This window comes from Vanacampus margaritifer, chromosome 1 (assembly GCF_051991255.1).
Source record: "Vanacampus margaritifer isolate UIUO_Vmar chromosome 1, RoL_Vmar_1.0, whole genome shotgun sequence".
NCBI lineage: Eukaryota > Metazoa > Chordata > Actinopteri > Syngnathiformes > Syngnathidae > Vanacampus > Vanacampus margaritifer.
The window spans coordinates 39,201,220-39,217,306 of record NC_135432.1 but is presented as its reverse complement, the minus strand read 5'-3'; the positions used below and the strand labels follow the sequence as shown (position 1 = coordinate 39,217,306).

Genomic DNA, 16,087 nt, shown 5'->3' with positions numbered 1-16,087 from the left:
ACAAAAACACTCACTGACATGCTCTTGTACATTTATTTACATTGTAAGTGTACAGAAGGATGTCCGACCTGGAATATTTAACTGAGGGGGGCGGTCAATTCTGATTGGTGTAATCCACACGCTCTACCTCCTGAGCCATGGCTGCCACACGTCACTGTTTCATGTCCTTTCTTAAGGGATAGTGTGGTGGGGGGTGGCGTCTCCTAATGTAAGGGTGAACACGCTGAGCACAAAATGTAGCTGGCTGAGCGAGTGAAAGTTGGCCGGATGTTTACAGCACGCGATGCGTCACAATGATCACGTAACTGTCCTAAAATGGCCTCTATTGTACCTAATGTAAAAGTATTGCTAAAAAGTACTATATAATCATAATTGCTCAACATAAATGAACAGTTTTTTTCAGGTAAGAGTTGAAAATAACAATTTCACAAAAGCTGGTTAGTTTTTAATAAATGGTGTATTGCTTTAACATTCTTCACTCACTCACTCACAGCCATTTTCACTGAAGCAACCCACTTCGCTCCTGGCTGTTTTACTGGATTTTGACTGATTTTGCAAGAATAGTGTGTTCTATTGCTATAAAAACATGGAACCTATTGAAAGAAAGATTACAGTCTCTTCTTCCATCAGCAAAAAAATACATGTGTATCTGTTTCCGATTTGCAGCAATTAGCATTAGAATATAGCCAAGTTTTATTATTTACAAATCTGTTGAAAACATTGGGGAAAAGAGCTTGTTGCAACATGGCCCTGGTTGATCTCTTATACTCTGCTGCCACTTGCTGGCAGTTTTTTTTGTAATAATTGCCATTGCTTTAAGCGGCCTCTTCAGGTCAGAGGCTGCATCAAAGCCTTCTGTATGCGCTTGCATAAAAAACAAACGATAAAAGATGTATAAATAAGTTTTGGGGACCATGGCAATATTTAAAATAGAACATTTTTATACGTTTTTGGGAGCAAATTAGTTAATTGCTATCAAGGATTTTTTTAAATAGTGAAGCAGTATTTTTATTTTTACAAAAATCAGATTTAAATGATTAGATTGATAATCATCCTTATTGGCCAGGCATGTTAAAACAGTCCAGTAGATGGATTCACAAAAATCAGCCACTATATCAAAATGTACATTTGGGTCAGAAATTGAAATGCTCCAAGTACTGAGAGTCATTCAGCAATATAAGTGTGCAGTAGTACAATTCAAGGCAAAGTCTATGCAAAGCAATGGAGCTACAATGATGAATGTAGTTATCATGGCACTACAGCGATGTGTAAATTGCCAAAGTGTCACTACAAAACATGAGTCAACTGTTTCAAATGTTTATGGCGATGGGCTACTGAAATGTATGCAGGTTTGGGTCTGCATTGTTCATTAGTGCCTGCGTTTTCACAAAGAATATATGATAACTCTGATAGTGATGTTGGAGGTGATGTTAGAAAATTAAGTTGGATTTTGGACATTCTGCACTCTATACAACATATCTATTGTAAAGCATCGGGTCTTGTTGTGTTTTCATAGATCTTGGAGAGGCTAAACAAGATGTGCAGCAGTGGTGTGTGGAAGAAGCAGCAGAGGTTGCTCAAGAACATGGGTGCTCATAAAGTAATGCTGGACCTGCTGCAGGTCTCCTATGACCAGGTGAGACGACCACCATAATTAAAAAAATAAAGAAAAAAGAAAAAAAAAAGAAACTGATTTCCATTGTTATGCAGATGATACCCAGGTTTATGTTCCCTTAAAACAAAAGGAAACCGACTCCTTGTGCCATGTGTCTTGAAGAGGAAAACCTGAAGAAGATGCTCAATTTAATTTCAGTTACAATGCCTAGCTATAGGAGGATCCTTTGTTGAAAATTTTTGGCGCATGTGCGGTTGGTTGTGTGGCAGAAAATAATAGCGGGCTCAGCCGCACTGTATAGTTTTGATGTACAACAATAAACTTTAAAATTACCAGTTAAGCACTTTAACGGCCGAGGGACAAGGCGGTATAATGTATGTATTGCTGACAAAATTAAAATTATTCAAAGCCCATATGAGATGTGGGATGATTATAAACGTTTGTTTGACTCACCTGTTTCCTGGCAACACAGACATCTGCTTTGGGGGACATTTACTCTTATTTAATACAAAGCCCTGGGCAAAGCTGGGTAATTATTCTTCATGGATAAGTGTCCATTGTGGTGCCGGAGGAAAAGGAGGCGCAGGAGTTGTCTCGCATTACAGTAACTCCGTGGAAGAACGTCACTCCAAAAAGTTCCATGGGGGAAATTAAATGCCAACTAGCACCACACCTTATTCTTTATTTTTGGAAACTTGAGTACAGGGTCACTTGTCGCGTGATGTGAGAATCGCATCTGTTCTCTGGTGAACAACTGGATATCAGAGCTTACACAATTCTTCTTTTCAAATCCAGTCTTGGAGAAACATGCAGTCATGTTACGTAGCATTGTAGCACCTTTAACCCATTAAGACCTACAGCACCTGGCAAAAACTATGGGTGACTTTTGAGTCACCCCCGAAAACCTAAAGTTTTCCTGGAAATTCAACATTACTACAAATAATTGATATCTCAAGTCCTGAAGCAGATAAGAACATAATTCCAAAACAATCACACAAACCTAAGTTCATTAAAACCTTCAATATATATATATATATTTTTTTTTTAAATGAACAAACAAATGTCGCATATGCGGGTATATTTACCTTCAGCACTGGAGCGCAGTTGTAATAACCTCGGGAATCAAGTGGTAATTATTTGTAGCCCATTCCATTACAAAGTCGTTGATATTTTCAACATCCTCATTGTCTACAAACATATTTCTTAACAATATGCCACTGTCGACTGGTTACACTGATTCGAAATTCTCCCGCAGCGTTATCAATTGCATCATTTATTTCATAACTATTGCAAATCTGCGTGTCTTTTATACTGCACAAACTCGATTTATTTTTTTTATTTCCTCTCCAAATAACAAATCAGTCACAAGTACTTACTGGTAATAAAGTGAGCCTCACAAACCATGTCAGCATCAGTCGGAATCCAGGCTTTGACCGTCAAGTTTTACCCTCCTGATCGCTCGCAGCCATTTCTTTCCTTTTCGTGGCCCCTTCCAGTGGGAATGAACCATCTGCTTCTCTTAATCCTGCAAATGTACAAAACCATCAAACTACAGTATCCCGTGATGCAACGCGCGAAACATAAACAATACATCACACAAGATCCTTCTATTCAGTAACACCGGAAGGACTTTTGAACTAAATTGCACATACAGCATATTATTGAGATTCTTTATTCTTACTTATTATAGCATTTTATTCTCCTCACTTTTTTGGCCGTGCAATACTCCCACATAATACATCCGATTTACACCGTTCAAATTTCCACTTGCTTCAAAAATTCATGCCTTTCGGGTATTTATCGTCTAATTCCACATTTCATATATATATATATACGTATATATATATATATATATATATATATATGTGTATATATTTATATATATGTATGTATATATATATATATGTGTATATATTTATATATATGTATGTATATATATATATATGTGTATATATTTATATATGTGTATATATATATATGTGTATATGTATATATATATATGTGTATATATTTATATATATATATATGTGTATATATATATATATACTGTATGTGTATATATTTATATATGTGTATATATATATATATATATATATATATATATGTGTGTGTATATATATATATATATAATATATGTATGGTGCTATATAAAAAAGTACCATTTAAAAAAATTAAGTACCATTTGTAATTGCATTTGGTTGCAGTTGGTGTCCCCTTTGTCCATTCATCCATTTTCATTGTCTTCATTTATTTTATAAAACATTTTTGCCCATTAAAAAAGAAAAACACGTCAAAAATAGCCGTTTAGACACAGCTTTAAGCCTAAACTACCTTGTTATTTTACACTTGGACCATGAAATAAGAATGTTTCTGCCTCATATTGCACTTAAAGCTGTGTTCCTAAATCCTAAACGGTTACATTAGACATTTGTATTGATTTTTTTTATTTAATGAAAAAAAGTGTTTTACAAAATAAATGAAGACACTAAACCCTAAACGACTACATTTTGAATTGATTTTTTTCGATGGGGAAATAATTTTACAAAATATATAAAGACAAAGTACTATTAATCTTATTTTTTTTTTTTTTTGCTGATCCAAAAACAAAAATCCGTGATCTGTTGCACCACTAGTAGGAACGTAGATTGTACAGCACTATCTGTATCTGTTCAACCATCAAAATTGTCTTTATCTGTATCTGTATTCGGAGGAGGTGGGGCCTAAATCAGAACTGAGCACGGTTTAATCAAAAACGGCTTACATCAATAAGAAAACGTCTTAGTGAGAAATTAGAAAAAAAAAAAATTGGGGAAATTGATAGGGATTGATCAAAAGTTGCTATAATTTTTGTTGATTTGAAACTACTGACAAAACAGTCTAATAAAGATTCAAATCAATGCTGGGCAAAATTTGTCTTTTTAGATCTCAGACGGTTCACGGTAGCACTGGCGAATTGCCGGTCTCGGCAATATTCATGCAAATTGCCGAAAAGTACACGGACATCAATTCTTATTCTGCCAATCACATGAATATGATGTAAATTAGTATTGAATTAGATTGATTTTATTTCCTACGTTTGTGAGTTGGATATGGCTGCACTCGTTTCCTGAAAAGGTACTGTCACTGGGAGGTGGTTCCAAAGCACTTTTGTGCAGCTGTCACTCAGGATTCTACGCCCCGCTCAGTTCAGACCACGCCATCACGTAAAAAGTAAAAAGTCTGAAACTCAAAAATAAGATTTAAAAACGGAAAAAAACAAGATCTAAAAGACTAATTATTTGAAACTGAAAAAATAATTTTTGAAACTGAAAAAAAAAAGTTTTAAAACATCAGAAAAATCTGAATCAGAAAAATCTGAATCTGAAAAGAAAACTGAAAAAAAATAAGACCTGAAATGTCAAAATACATATGGAAGCGAAAAGTAAAAATAAATTTGTTCAAAAGAATGACTGAAGTGAATCAAAATTAATTTTGACCCGAAAAAACCTTATACACGCTTATTTTATTTTGAATACATTTTTATATTTTGCAAAATTCAAGCTCAGCACAACTATTTTCAGTTTCAAGTTTTATTTTTTCAACTGCTTTTTCATCTCTTCTTTAATTGGCCTGCTTGCCGGTGAACCACAAGTTTATTCCAATGTGGCTTCCAATTGGTTTTAATGGTCAGATTTAGATTTTGTCAGTCACGTTTGCCTCATTAGAGAAATTCCACCACCTTGTTTGATTGTTCCTCTTTAGCTGAATTTACTTTGTTTACTTTAATTTTCTAAGTTCTTACTTCTCTCCGTAGTTAGTATTTTGCCCTTTTAATTTCCCAAATAGATTAGAGAATAAACGTGCACAACTACACATAATTAAAACCTGGTGTAACTGTGTTTGTGTTTTAGCCATTCATATTAACCTCTAAACTGAAAAACGAACGCACTAACTATTTATATGTAGCATCCTTCACTTAAATGACTAATTTATCGAGGTTAATATCTGTTATCCTATTAAAAGTATCTAAAACCCAATGTAGTGCTCCAAAAGGCAAGCTCAAGTTTAATTGTACTATTAAACATGAGTCTCCTCTATTTGATTAATCAATCACTTATTTAATTCAATAATTAATTGACCCAATTTACGCTACATAACAGTCCACAGACTCTACTTCATCTAAGAAAGGCGTGTCATTGTAATTGAGGAGATCTAGGAAGGTTTCTCCTCACTGACTCAGGTGACTGAGGTCAGCAGCGCCCCATCTCCACCATACGCAGTGTTAATGGTTCACTGCTTTCCTCTCCTGAGATGCTTGATGGTGGACCAGAATTTCCTCAAAGTCGTCCGTAAGTCGTTTTTCATGGCCTCGCTGAACTCCTCCATGCCCGAGTTTTTGCCTTAAAGCCTTGTTCTGCTTAGCTAGCCGGTACCCGCCAGGTGCCGTCAGAGTTCCACAGGCCAAAAAGGCCCAACAGCACTCCTCTTTCAGCTTGACGGCATCCCTTACCCACCAGCGGGCTCGGGGATTGCCACCACGGCAGCAACCCGACCACCTTAGGGGCCACAGCTACAAAATGGAGGCGCGGGACATGGTCCACTCGGACTCAATATCCTCCTCCTCCCGCAGGACACAGGCGCTGTTCTGCAGGAGGTTGGAGTTGAAACTTTCTGATAGGGGATGCTAGACCTTCCCAGTAAATACTCACAATACGTTTGGCTCTGCCAAGTCGGGCCGGCATAATACCCACCATTAGATTCATGTGTGCTTTAATGTATGTATTCTGTAGGTGTGAATGCGAGTGATAATGCTTGGTTGACTATGTGCCTTGTGATTTGTTTGCTACCAGCCCAGGGTGTACCCTGCTTCTCACTCAGTCAGCTGGAATAGGTTCCAGCTCACTGACAACCCTAATGAGAAGAAGTACTTTAGAAAATGGATGGTTGTTTGTATCCATATTATTATTTGTATATTTTGTATTTTATTTTGCTTTAATTAACCCCTGGCATCTTATTCTCTTATTCACCACTTTGGTCAGTGGTTGCTATTTTTATCGCATGTGCAAATTAAGGTGTCTTGGCAATGTCCATTCAATTACATTTGTTAATCTTGATGCTAAAAAACAGTCAACAGTCAACCTTTTTTTTATCATGTTACAAGCATACGGCTGCTAATGAGGTGGTAATTCAAGATCCAAATCAGTCCTTTTGACCACCAAAAGCTGACTGAACGTTTACTACCAATCCAAGAGGCAATTGAACCAGAATGGCAAGTAGAAACAGCAGTAAGAGTACTAAACATTCTTCTTGTCTTCATCTTTTTGGCTTGTAGAACGACGTGAAGATGCAAGAGATCATCAGATACACTCATCTGTTCCTGCAGAAGTTCTGCATGGGCAACCAGGAGAACCAGGCTCTGCTGCACAAGAACCTCAGTCTCTTTCTCAATCCAGGAGTAGGCATCTCTTTTTCCTGTTTCCACCGACATATCGACTTGGTGTACGCCTATATCCCACGAGCACCGAAGGTTTGCGAGTCTTTGCGACGGTAGCGAATATTGATTTCTTGTCAGAGTTGATTCAAGGTCGCAAACGTTAGTGAAGGAGTTTGCCAGATGTTTGCAAACAGTTTTAATGGTAGCAAATAGTGCTGCCACAAACGATTATTTTGCTAGTCGACTAATCACCAACTGTAGTCGCGATTAGTCGACTAATCGGTACATATCGTCGGACCTTCGGTCAATGTTGACGGAATGTTTGATGACCCAGATGGACCACTGTGGCGCAAATCGATTATGTGACACGCAGTGTCCGAATTCTGTGATTTTTGCACGCTTGTAACTTTGCGCTATTGGACACTACGTGCATCTCTATTAAGTGTACACCTCACTGATGAGTATAGGGTGTAGTGTGGGTATTGGTACAGGGCCTATAAGGACACTATATGGCTCAAGGTGGAGTCGGCATTGTCGTCACTCGTCGGTCATTTTAGGACTGGGGACTGCTTTGGTGTGCTGTGCTGTATTTGGTAGTAAGGTGGATGATTTATAGGTGTAAGCTGGATATTCGTACAACACGAGTACCCGGTGTGGATAATTGATTTTTCCCGGATACAAATATAACACGGATTGACTTCCTTAATATCTGTGCTAAAAGAAAGCCGGCCCCTCCCTCCTCTACGCGGCGCGTGGCACACAGGCAGAGACAGAGAGTGAGAGAGAGGATCTGTCAGTGCGGCGGCACCTTCTGGCAGTAATTAATTATCTCTTGGTCCTTAATTTTCTACAGCGCACTCGTATTTAGCTTTGTATACAATTTGTCAAAGTTACGTGGTGAACTTTGGAATGCTATGCAGACGCAGCGCTCTTAACAAGGCAGAGCTTGGTTCGGGTTGCATCAGTCTCTCTGGCTCCCTAAATTAGTTTTTAAATATAGCTGTTCAAAGCACTTACACACATGCACAGCTGAACACACTACGAATCAATATATATTAGATTTTTCCCCCCCACTGCACTCCATAAAAATATAACGTTGCAAATTAAGCTTCACACACACAGCTTAACACCCGTTAGTAGTAAAAATTAAATAAAGCATCGAAAACAAAAAAACGATAGAATAAGAAATCTGTGTTGCTATGACAACTCTTGTTCATTCACAAAATAGTTCATTATTTCCTACTGCATGTGCTGTACTTAGCAGTATTTTCCAGAGTTTATGAACAACATGTTCTGTAAATAGTTTCTTTACCGTTGTGATCAAAAACAGTGAATATTCATTTTCAGACTGTTCTTTATTCATAGACTTAAAAAAGATTCTTGTTTTGAGTAAAAAAAAGAAAGTTCTAAAATTGTTCCCTTACTATTGTGATCTAAATTCTCAGACTGCCCTGTAAATATTTATTCATACACATAAATTTTCTGAGTTTATAAAAACTTTTTGGAAAAATAGTTCTTCTTTTGTAAACAAAAGCATTGATTTGAAACTTTATTAGGCTGTTTTGTCAATAGTTTTCAAATAAACAAAAAGTATAAAGAAACTTTTGACATTTTGACATTTTGATAAGCACAGGCAGGGCTGCGTCAGCTCCCCGGTCCTCTTCACATTGTACACAAATGATTGTGTGACATCACACCCTGAGAACTTTATCATTAAGTTCTCTGATGACACAGCTATCGTCAGCTTGCTGCAGGCCGGCGGTAGCCCACTGGACTATTTCTCAGAAATAGAGAAATTTGTCCAGTGGTGTGACCGGAATCATCTTGTGCTCAATGTGGGGAAGACAGAGGAGGTGATATTTGATCCAAAAACTGTTGGTGACCACGGGCCAGTCGTCATTAAAGGCAATCACATCAGCCAGGTGGGTTCATACAGGTATCTGGGGGTCCACATTGACAACACACTCAGCTGGAGGGTACACGTTGGAAGTCTCTGCTCCAAACTCCAACAGCGTCTCTATTTCCTACGCAGACTTAGGGTCTATGGAGTGGAGCAGAGGATCATGCTGTTGTTCTACCGGGCTGCATTGGAAAGTATCATCAGATACGGCATTGCGGCCTGGTACGGCAACCTGACTGTGCAGTCAAGGTCACAGATTGCCGGTCTGGTGCGGACTGCCATGAAGATCATGGGGGTCAGGAATCATCCTTCCCTACAGATGCTTTATGAGCAGTCCGTCACCAGACTGGCACAGAAAATTGTTACTGACCCGACTCACATTCTGCATCATGAGTTCCAGCTACTGCCTTCCGGCAGGAGATTCAGGGCCCCCAGAACCAGGCTGAACCGCTACAAGAACTCATTCCTGCCGACATCCATCAAATTGCTTAATAACCGACATTAACTAAGTGGTGCAATATATATATATAGGAGTGTGTGTGTATTATTTATTTTAATTATCTCTCTCTATTCTGTTGTTTTTCTTACTGTAAACTACTGCTGCACTTCTTATTTAATTTTGATTTTATCTCTTTCTATTCTGTTGTTTTTTCCTTACTGTAAACTGCAGCTGGACGGAGTCCAGGAAAAAGTTCCCTACGGGGAAAATAAAAGTATATCGTATCGTATCGTATCGTATCGTATCGTATATCAATTTCAAACTAAATTTTTTTGAGTTTTTTTCAATTTCGTTCAAAAAAATACTGTAATGTATTGATGTGTAAGCTCCACCCATTTTTTTTAAACCACGCCTACATCTGATTAAACCACGTCCACTTCCACTTTATGCAACACCCACTCCGAATACAGATACAGATAATATAGATGGTTGAACAGATACAGATACAGATAGTGCTGAACTCGCTCATCCCTATTTACCCACTTAAGTACTCATAACTTGCTTTCTTGACAGTTTTACAAACAGTGTTTATCACAAACCTTAGCAACTTGGCTATGATTCAGGCTGTATTTTTAAATCGCAACTGTAAAAAAAAAGTGCGGCCGTTGTTTGTGTAATTTCTTGTGTCATATCTAACAACAAAAATGAAAATCGGTTGAGAATTTGGGGTAGCGAGATCGGCTTCAGCGCAAGTCGTAAACTGTCACTCTATTTCTGGTTGAGCATGAGAGTCGTCGACGGGGCAGTGGAGCCGTCAAGGCGCTTGACTGCCGACAGTGCCGAGCATGCGAGGAACCAGCCGGGCAGCGAACCGATTGGATATTGACAGCATGGGCGCATTGGGTTTTTGCATGGGATCTTGCATGTGTAGAGTGACGTCACGGACAGTCAAATCCGTTCTGAGTGTTTGGAGCTGATCAAACTGAGACGCATCCTGTCCAAGTTGGATATGAAACTACCTTCCGCATGTGGTTTCAATCCATCCCAAAAATCAGATTTCAGGTGCTCTGTGACTGTTCAGACTACAAAAGAGCCATCCACTTTCAATCTGGATGGGCTAGAAATTGGATTTGGGCTGGCAGTCTGAACAAGGCCTTAGATGGCCACCCTGTGATGATGTTACTTCTCAGTGGCTCACAGCCATGGACTTAATATATGACTGGACTGTCAATCGGCCCATCACGGCTGAAGCCAGAGGGCAACCATCTTACGTTGCCACTTTTATCAATAATGTCTGTTTTTTTTTGTTTTGTTTTTAAACATTGTTATCAGTGCATGTTTTATGCTAGGATCTATATGATTTGTATGAAGTAATGAGAACCTCGCAAAGATCGAACTTCACTGTTTGCATCGACCATTCAGAGTACATGGTTTTTGTTTGGTTTTGGTTTTATGGTTTTATTAAACATGTTAACATAAAGAAAATACATTACATTACTGTTTTGTGATTTTTACACCCATTCACAAAACTAAGCGCTGCACAAGACGTTGCACTGCCCATTTAGAAAAAAAAAACGTAGTAAACGTCAATTAATGTTTTTTGGCGGCATTCATTTGGATTTTAGTAAACGTCGTTAAACGTTTTTGACGGTAAAAGAGTTAAGATGGCCGCCGGTGGCTTCACTTCTTCCAACGGCCAGTAAGCAGCATTGACAGTCCATTCATATGTAAGTCCGTGCTCGCAGCACGCAAATAGTGTTCTTCTAGATATCTATGATTTGTAGAATATGGAATACAGAAATAATTAAATAAACCAGGCTAACTGTTAGCTGATGCTAGAGCTACTCAAAACTCAGCAATTGCGTCGCTATAATTAGACACTTTTCCAATCTCTCTAGTGAGTTTTTTTGTTGTTGAAAAAGTGGCAACCAACAAATCTAGCCCATTTTTGTGGTTCTATTGGAGAGTAAAGGAGACTTTAAGACTCCATTCGAAGCAGATGTTTACACAGCTTTCACACTTGGCCCGTTTGGCATTGGTAAGAATACACCCCTTTTTTAGCTCCTGTTTTTCCACATCAGTCATGATGTTGGGCTTTTGTATGATTAGGTTAGTTTGCACATTATAGTCACATGGTTGACTGATTGCTATTTGCTCCCTTCCCTTGCAGCTGCTAGAGGCGGAGACTGTACAGCATATCTTCAGCAACAACTACCAGCTATGCACGGATATATCGGAGAGTGTCCTGCAGCACTTCATCCACTGCTTGGCTACACATGGACGCCACGTGCACTACCTCAACTTCCTGCACACCATCATCAAGGCAGAGGGCAAGTACGTCAAGAAGTGCCAGGACATGGTCATGACCGAGGTGAGGGTGCCGTTGAGAGTGTTTTTCCAGCGTGGACATGGCCACTCGAGTGACCAACAACGTGTCTCTGCAGCTGACTAATGCCGGCGAGGATGTAGTTGTTTTCTACAATGACAAGGTCTCCTTCAATGTCATGCTGGAGTTAATGGCCGAGAGCAGGGAGGGCATTGGCGAAAACAGTCCGCTTAGGTAAATGTGGCAGCCATTCGTTATCATCTATGTAGAAGAAGGTTTATAAGATGGCACTGTGGTATGCAGGTACCACATCTCACTGGTGGAATTGCTGGCCGCGTGCGCTGAGGGCAAGAATGTCTACACGGAGATCAAGTGCACGTCACTGCTGCCACTGGAGGATGTTGTCCGTGTGGTGACACATGAGGATTGCATCACAGAGGTTGGCCATCTTTGTGTTTGAGTGTGCATTCTGGGAGAGGATCCTTTGTTGACATAATTTGGCACATGCATATACAATATATATATATATATATATATATATATATATATATATATATATACTTCATATATATATATATATATATATATATATATATATATATATATGAAGTATATATATATATATATATATATATATATACTTCATATATATATATATATATATATATATATATATATGAAGTATATATATATATATATATATATATTGTATATATTGTATATTTAGATTCACTGATCGTCACACCCACCTGAGTGGGGCGAAATGTATTCTCCGCATTTGACCCATCCTCGGAGGGAGCGGTGAGCAGCAGCCGCGCTCGGGAATCATATGGTGATCTAACCCCCCAATTCCAACCCTTAATGCTGAGTGTCAAGCAGGGCTGTATATATATATATATATATATATACATATATATATATATTTATTAGGGGTGTAAATCTCTCCAATCAACATGATTCGATACACATCTCGATACGTGGGGTGCGATCCGATACAAGGTCAGTTTAATTTTAAAATGAAACGATTCGGTTCAATTCGATTTAGTAGGATTACGATTTGATTCGGTGTACCGGTGCAACGATTATTTGATTACTCAACAATTATTTAATTGTCAAATTAATTTGCAATTACTTTGCTAGTCCATTAATCATTTGAATATTTTATTTAGAAATTATCCAAATCCCGTTATTTGCACATTTGCACATCTTGCTTTAATTTTGGAAACAGTGAGCAACATTTTTGACATGTTAAAGACCAAATTAGTTACTATCAGTCTTTTAAAATGCCGTTTAAACATGCATCTGCCTAATAAATTACTACACTCCTAAGTTGTAACTATTAATGAATATATTTTTCAACATCTAATCTTACTAAATGCAAACTAATTATCTTACAACTTTTATATCTTAGTTACTTTTTATTACGTTTACTCATGTGAGACAGTGTCAGTTCCTGTATACTACCCATACATGCAGTGAATAAGTTGATGTATACTTGATGCTTATCAAGGTTCTTCTTGTGAAAAAAATAGCTGAACTTGGTCATCACTTAATCATATTTCATTATCAGTAACGTAACAAGGGCTGGCACTTTATTGCTGTGTTTCACTCAATACATGCTTAGGTTTTTGCCTGTGTGTAACTCGTTCAATAAGTGGGTTTCATGTGACAAGTGACCCAACCCCAGATGGGGGAAGGAAGTAATTTGTCCATAGAAAAAAGCTGAGAAAATGCCAAAATTATGGCTATACCAACCGGTCTAATCGAGAAAAAAATAAAAGCTACTTTCACGTCCCATAAAGGTGAAACTTTTTTTTTTTAATTACCGAAAGAAGACGGCAGACCTGAATTAAAAACCTTCGGCTCAAATCCGGAGGAGCGGAGTTGAACAACGGTCGTATATGCAGTGTGAACAGTAAGGCTACAGTAATGAAACTACTAACATAGCTGAATAACACTCTCAACAGGCCGGTGTGATATTACTGAAAACATAGCTAACCGTGATATTACTATGTGGAGTTTGTTCTACAGCATGTGTGTCCGTGCTAGATGGCTGTGTCCTTGTTTTTAGCAATGCTAGCTACGTTAGCTATCATGACGAGTGCTTTTTAAATTGAGTTCCTTTTTCCAGGAAGGCCACAACATACTGATGGAAATATATACTCATACTTAAGCATTGGTTCATTCACAAGACTTCTACATAATTACAGAACTAGATACATGACTGATAAATCTCTATTTAAGTTGTTTAAGACCTGTCGTAACAGTTAGCCTGCTAGCTTGTAGCCTGACGCCAGTGGTACGTTTGTGTACATTTGAGTTGAAAAGAGAATGATTCTGAATCACATTTACTCACCCGAGCAAAAACAAGACGGCAGTCATTTAGTGCTTCTTTTGATCAGAGTTCGCTGACCCAACCACACACGAAATAGTTGTAAGCCTCCATGCTTTTATACGCCTTCATTTGGCTAACGGCGTAGTACAATGTCTGGAGGACGAGATCGTTTGTAATGTTGATTGCCTCCACACCAGGCAAATCCGACAAGAGTTTGAAAAAATCTATTTTCCTCAGAGTCTAAGGAACATATCCAACATAATTTACTATTTTTAGAGAATATCGGCTACGTCCAGGTTCACCCAACACTTTTGCATAGTCGCTTTCCATCATTTTCAATGGGTTTTCCCTACTTCCTGACCCCTAGTTGAATTTTGCGCGCCACCGAAATGACGTGACTGCAACCCTCCTATACTCTGTTTTTTTAAGCAGCTCATTGCGGCGTGTCAGACAGGAATCCAGTTGCACATCATATCAGGGGCGCTAATGCTTTTTATCATTTCCTGAAATCCCTCATTCTCCACAACGCAGTATGGCTTAAGTCTTTAACAATAAACCGGGTTATTAAGGTCGTTATTACCTTTCCTCTGGTGAAGTTGTGGGTGCTTTAGTTGGAAGAAGTCCTCGCTGTCAGAGTGTGCGGATCCCTGCCTGCTCATCAAGCATATACATACATCACTCGTCCTCGCGGTGTGTACAAGCGCAGGTTGACAATCTTAGTACATGGCGACACTTTTATACAGTGTATGTATATAAAATAAACATCTCTTCTATTCTATGTACATTAAACTTGCCGGAGCATGTTGTGAATCTTGTCCGTGTGACCGCGTCTCCATTCAACTTCTGCCCCAAATTAAAAGCTGCGCACAGTGCTATCTGACGTCACATAACTGTGACAAGTCTTGCGTGACTTTTTTTTTTCACCCACACACAAACAAACAGGTCTCCCGGGCGAAGTCTCGCGTGACTTAGAGTCAAGGAAATGCAGTTTCAACACCTCGCTTGTATTGTCATTCAGGACATTTAATTCGCATGGCATTGAATCTATCGCAACTGGACTGTTTCGGTTGTTTTTATAAAAACGTTTTGAGCAGCTGTATCAGCAACATAAAACCAATTCATAACTTCTTGACCGAGCCATCGGCTGGTTCAAGATATTTCTAGACCGATTCATTAGTCCATGTGCTAGCGCACTCGCATCGGTAAACTCAAAACCAAAATATAGCCATCAACGGCACAATTTTTTTTTAACGCTCGATTAACAACCACTCCTTATTTAGAAAGCCTCTACCAAGGGAATTCCAGTCTCGACGCAGCAGAAACGTCCACGTCCAAATTACCCAAAATAAATGCACTGTACTGCACTGAAGCTACAATACACAATGTTTAAGGGGCAGAATGTTCGAGTGGAGGAGCCATTTGGACTGTGTAGCACTTCCACTGGCTCCCTGCTTAGCAGAACGCACTCGTAGCGCCGGTGTTAGCAATTAGCACCAAGCTAGGCTGCTACAAATCTCTAAGAGGAATCCATGGGCACTCTCAACCCCCTGTGAGAGCCATGAGCCGAATGGATGCCGTATTGCCAAATGGAGTGACTCCAGGCCACTTGATTTTTTGATGTGAGGCGTATTTTATTCAGTACTACAGAAAATAGCTTGTCAGTGTAACAGATAACGTCTTCTGGTTCGTTGCAGTAAAGCAACACTACAAAGCGCATCCAAGAACTTAACAAAATAAAACCATTCAACGTCGTTCAAATGAGTCATTATAACACAATTTAGCAGTAATAAATTAAATAAAAATGCATATATTTGTTGGGAGTGGCGTCAAGTTGTATTTTACCATTTTAAAAATGTGCAGAAGTTCGCAAGTTAATTCATGTTAAAAATGAGAGAGCTCTTATTATGAAAAGAACACACCAATCTTGTCTGGTTCGTATGCAGTAATATTGAGTCATTATACAATGCGCATCTGTATTGAACTGAACAAAACAAAAGCATTCAAAGTTGTGTAAGGGAGTCATTTTAAGACAATTTAGCAGTAATAAATTAAATAACAA

General features: G+C 38.6%; 1 protein-coding gene across 9 annotated transcripts in view; it reads left to right on the top strand.

Moving 5' to 3' along the window:
• Window positions 1–16,087, top strand: part of itpr3 (inositol 1,4,5-trisphosphate receptor, type 3) — a 214,217-nt gene that overhangs the window by 137,164 nt on the left and 60,966 nt on the right. For all 9 annotated transcript variants that reach the window (XM_077554937.1, XM_077554900.1, XM_077554890.1 and 6 more), the window contains 5 exons: window positions 1,517–1,636; window positions 6,927–7,049; window positions 11,538–11,738; window positions 11,812–11,927; window positions 11,997–12,132. In XM_077554937.1, coding sequence (XP_077411063.1) covers window positions 1,517–1,636; window positions 6,927–7,049; window positions 11,538–11,738; window positions 11,812–11,927; window positions 11,997–12,132 — 696 coding nt within the window. The remainder of the gene's footprint in view (window positions 1–1,516; window positions 1,637–6,926; window positions 7,050–11,537; window positions 11,739–11,811; window positions 11,928–11,996; window positions 12,133–16,087) is intronic.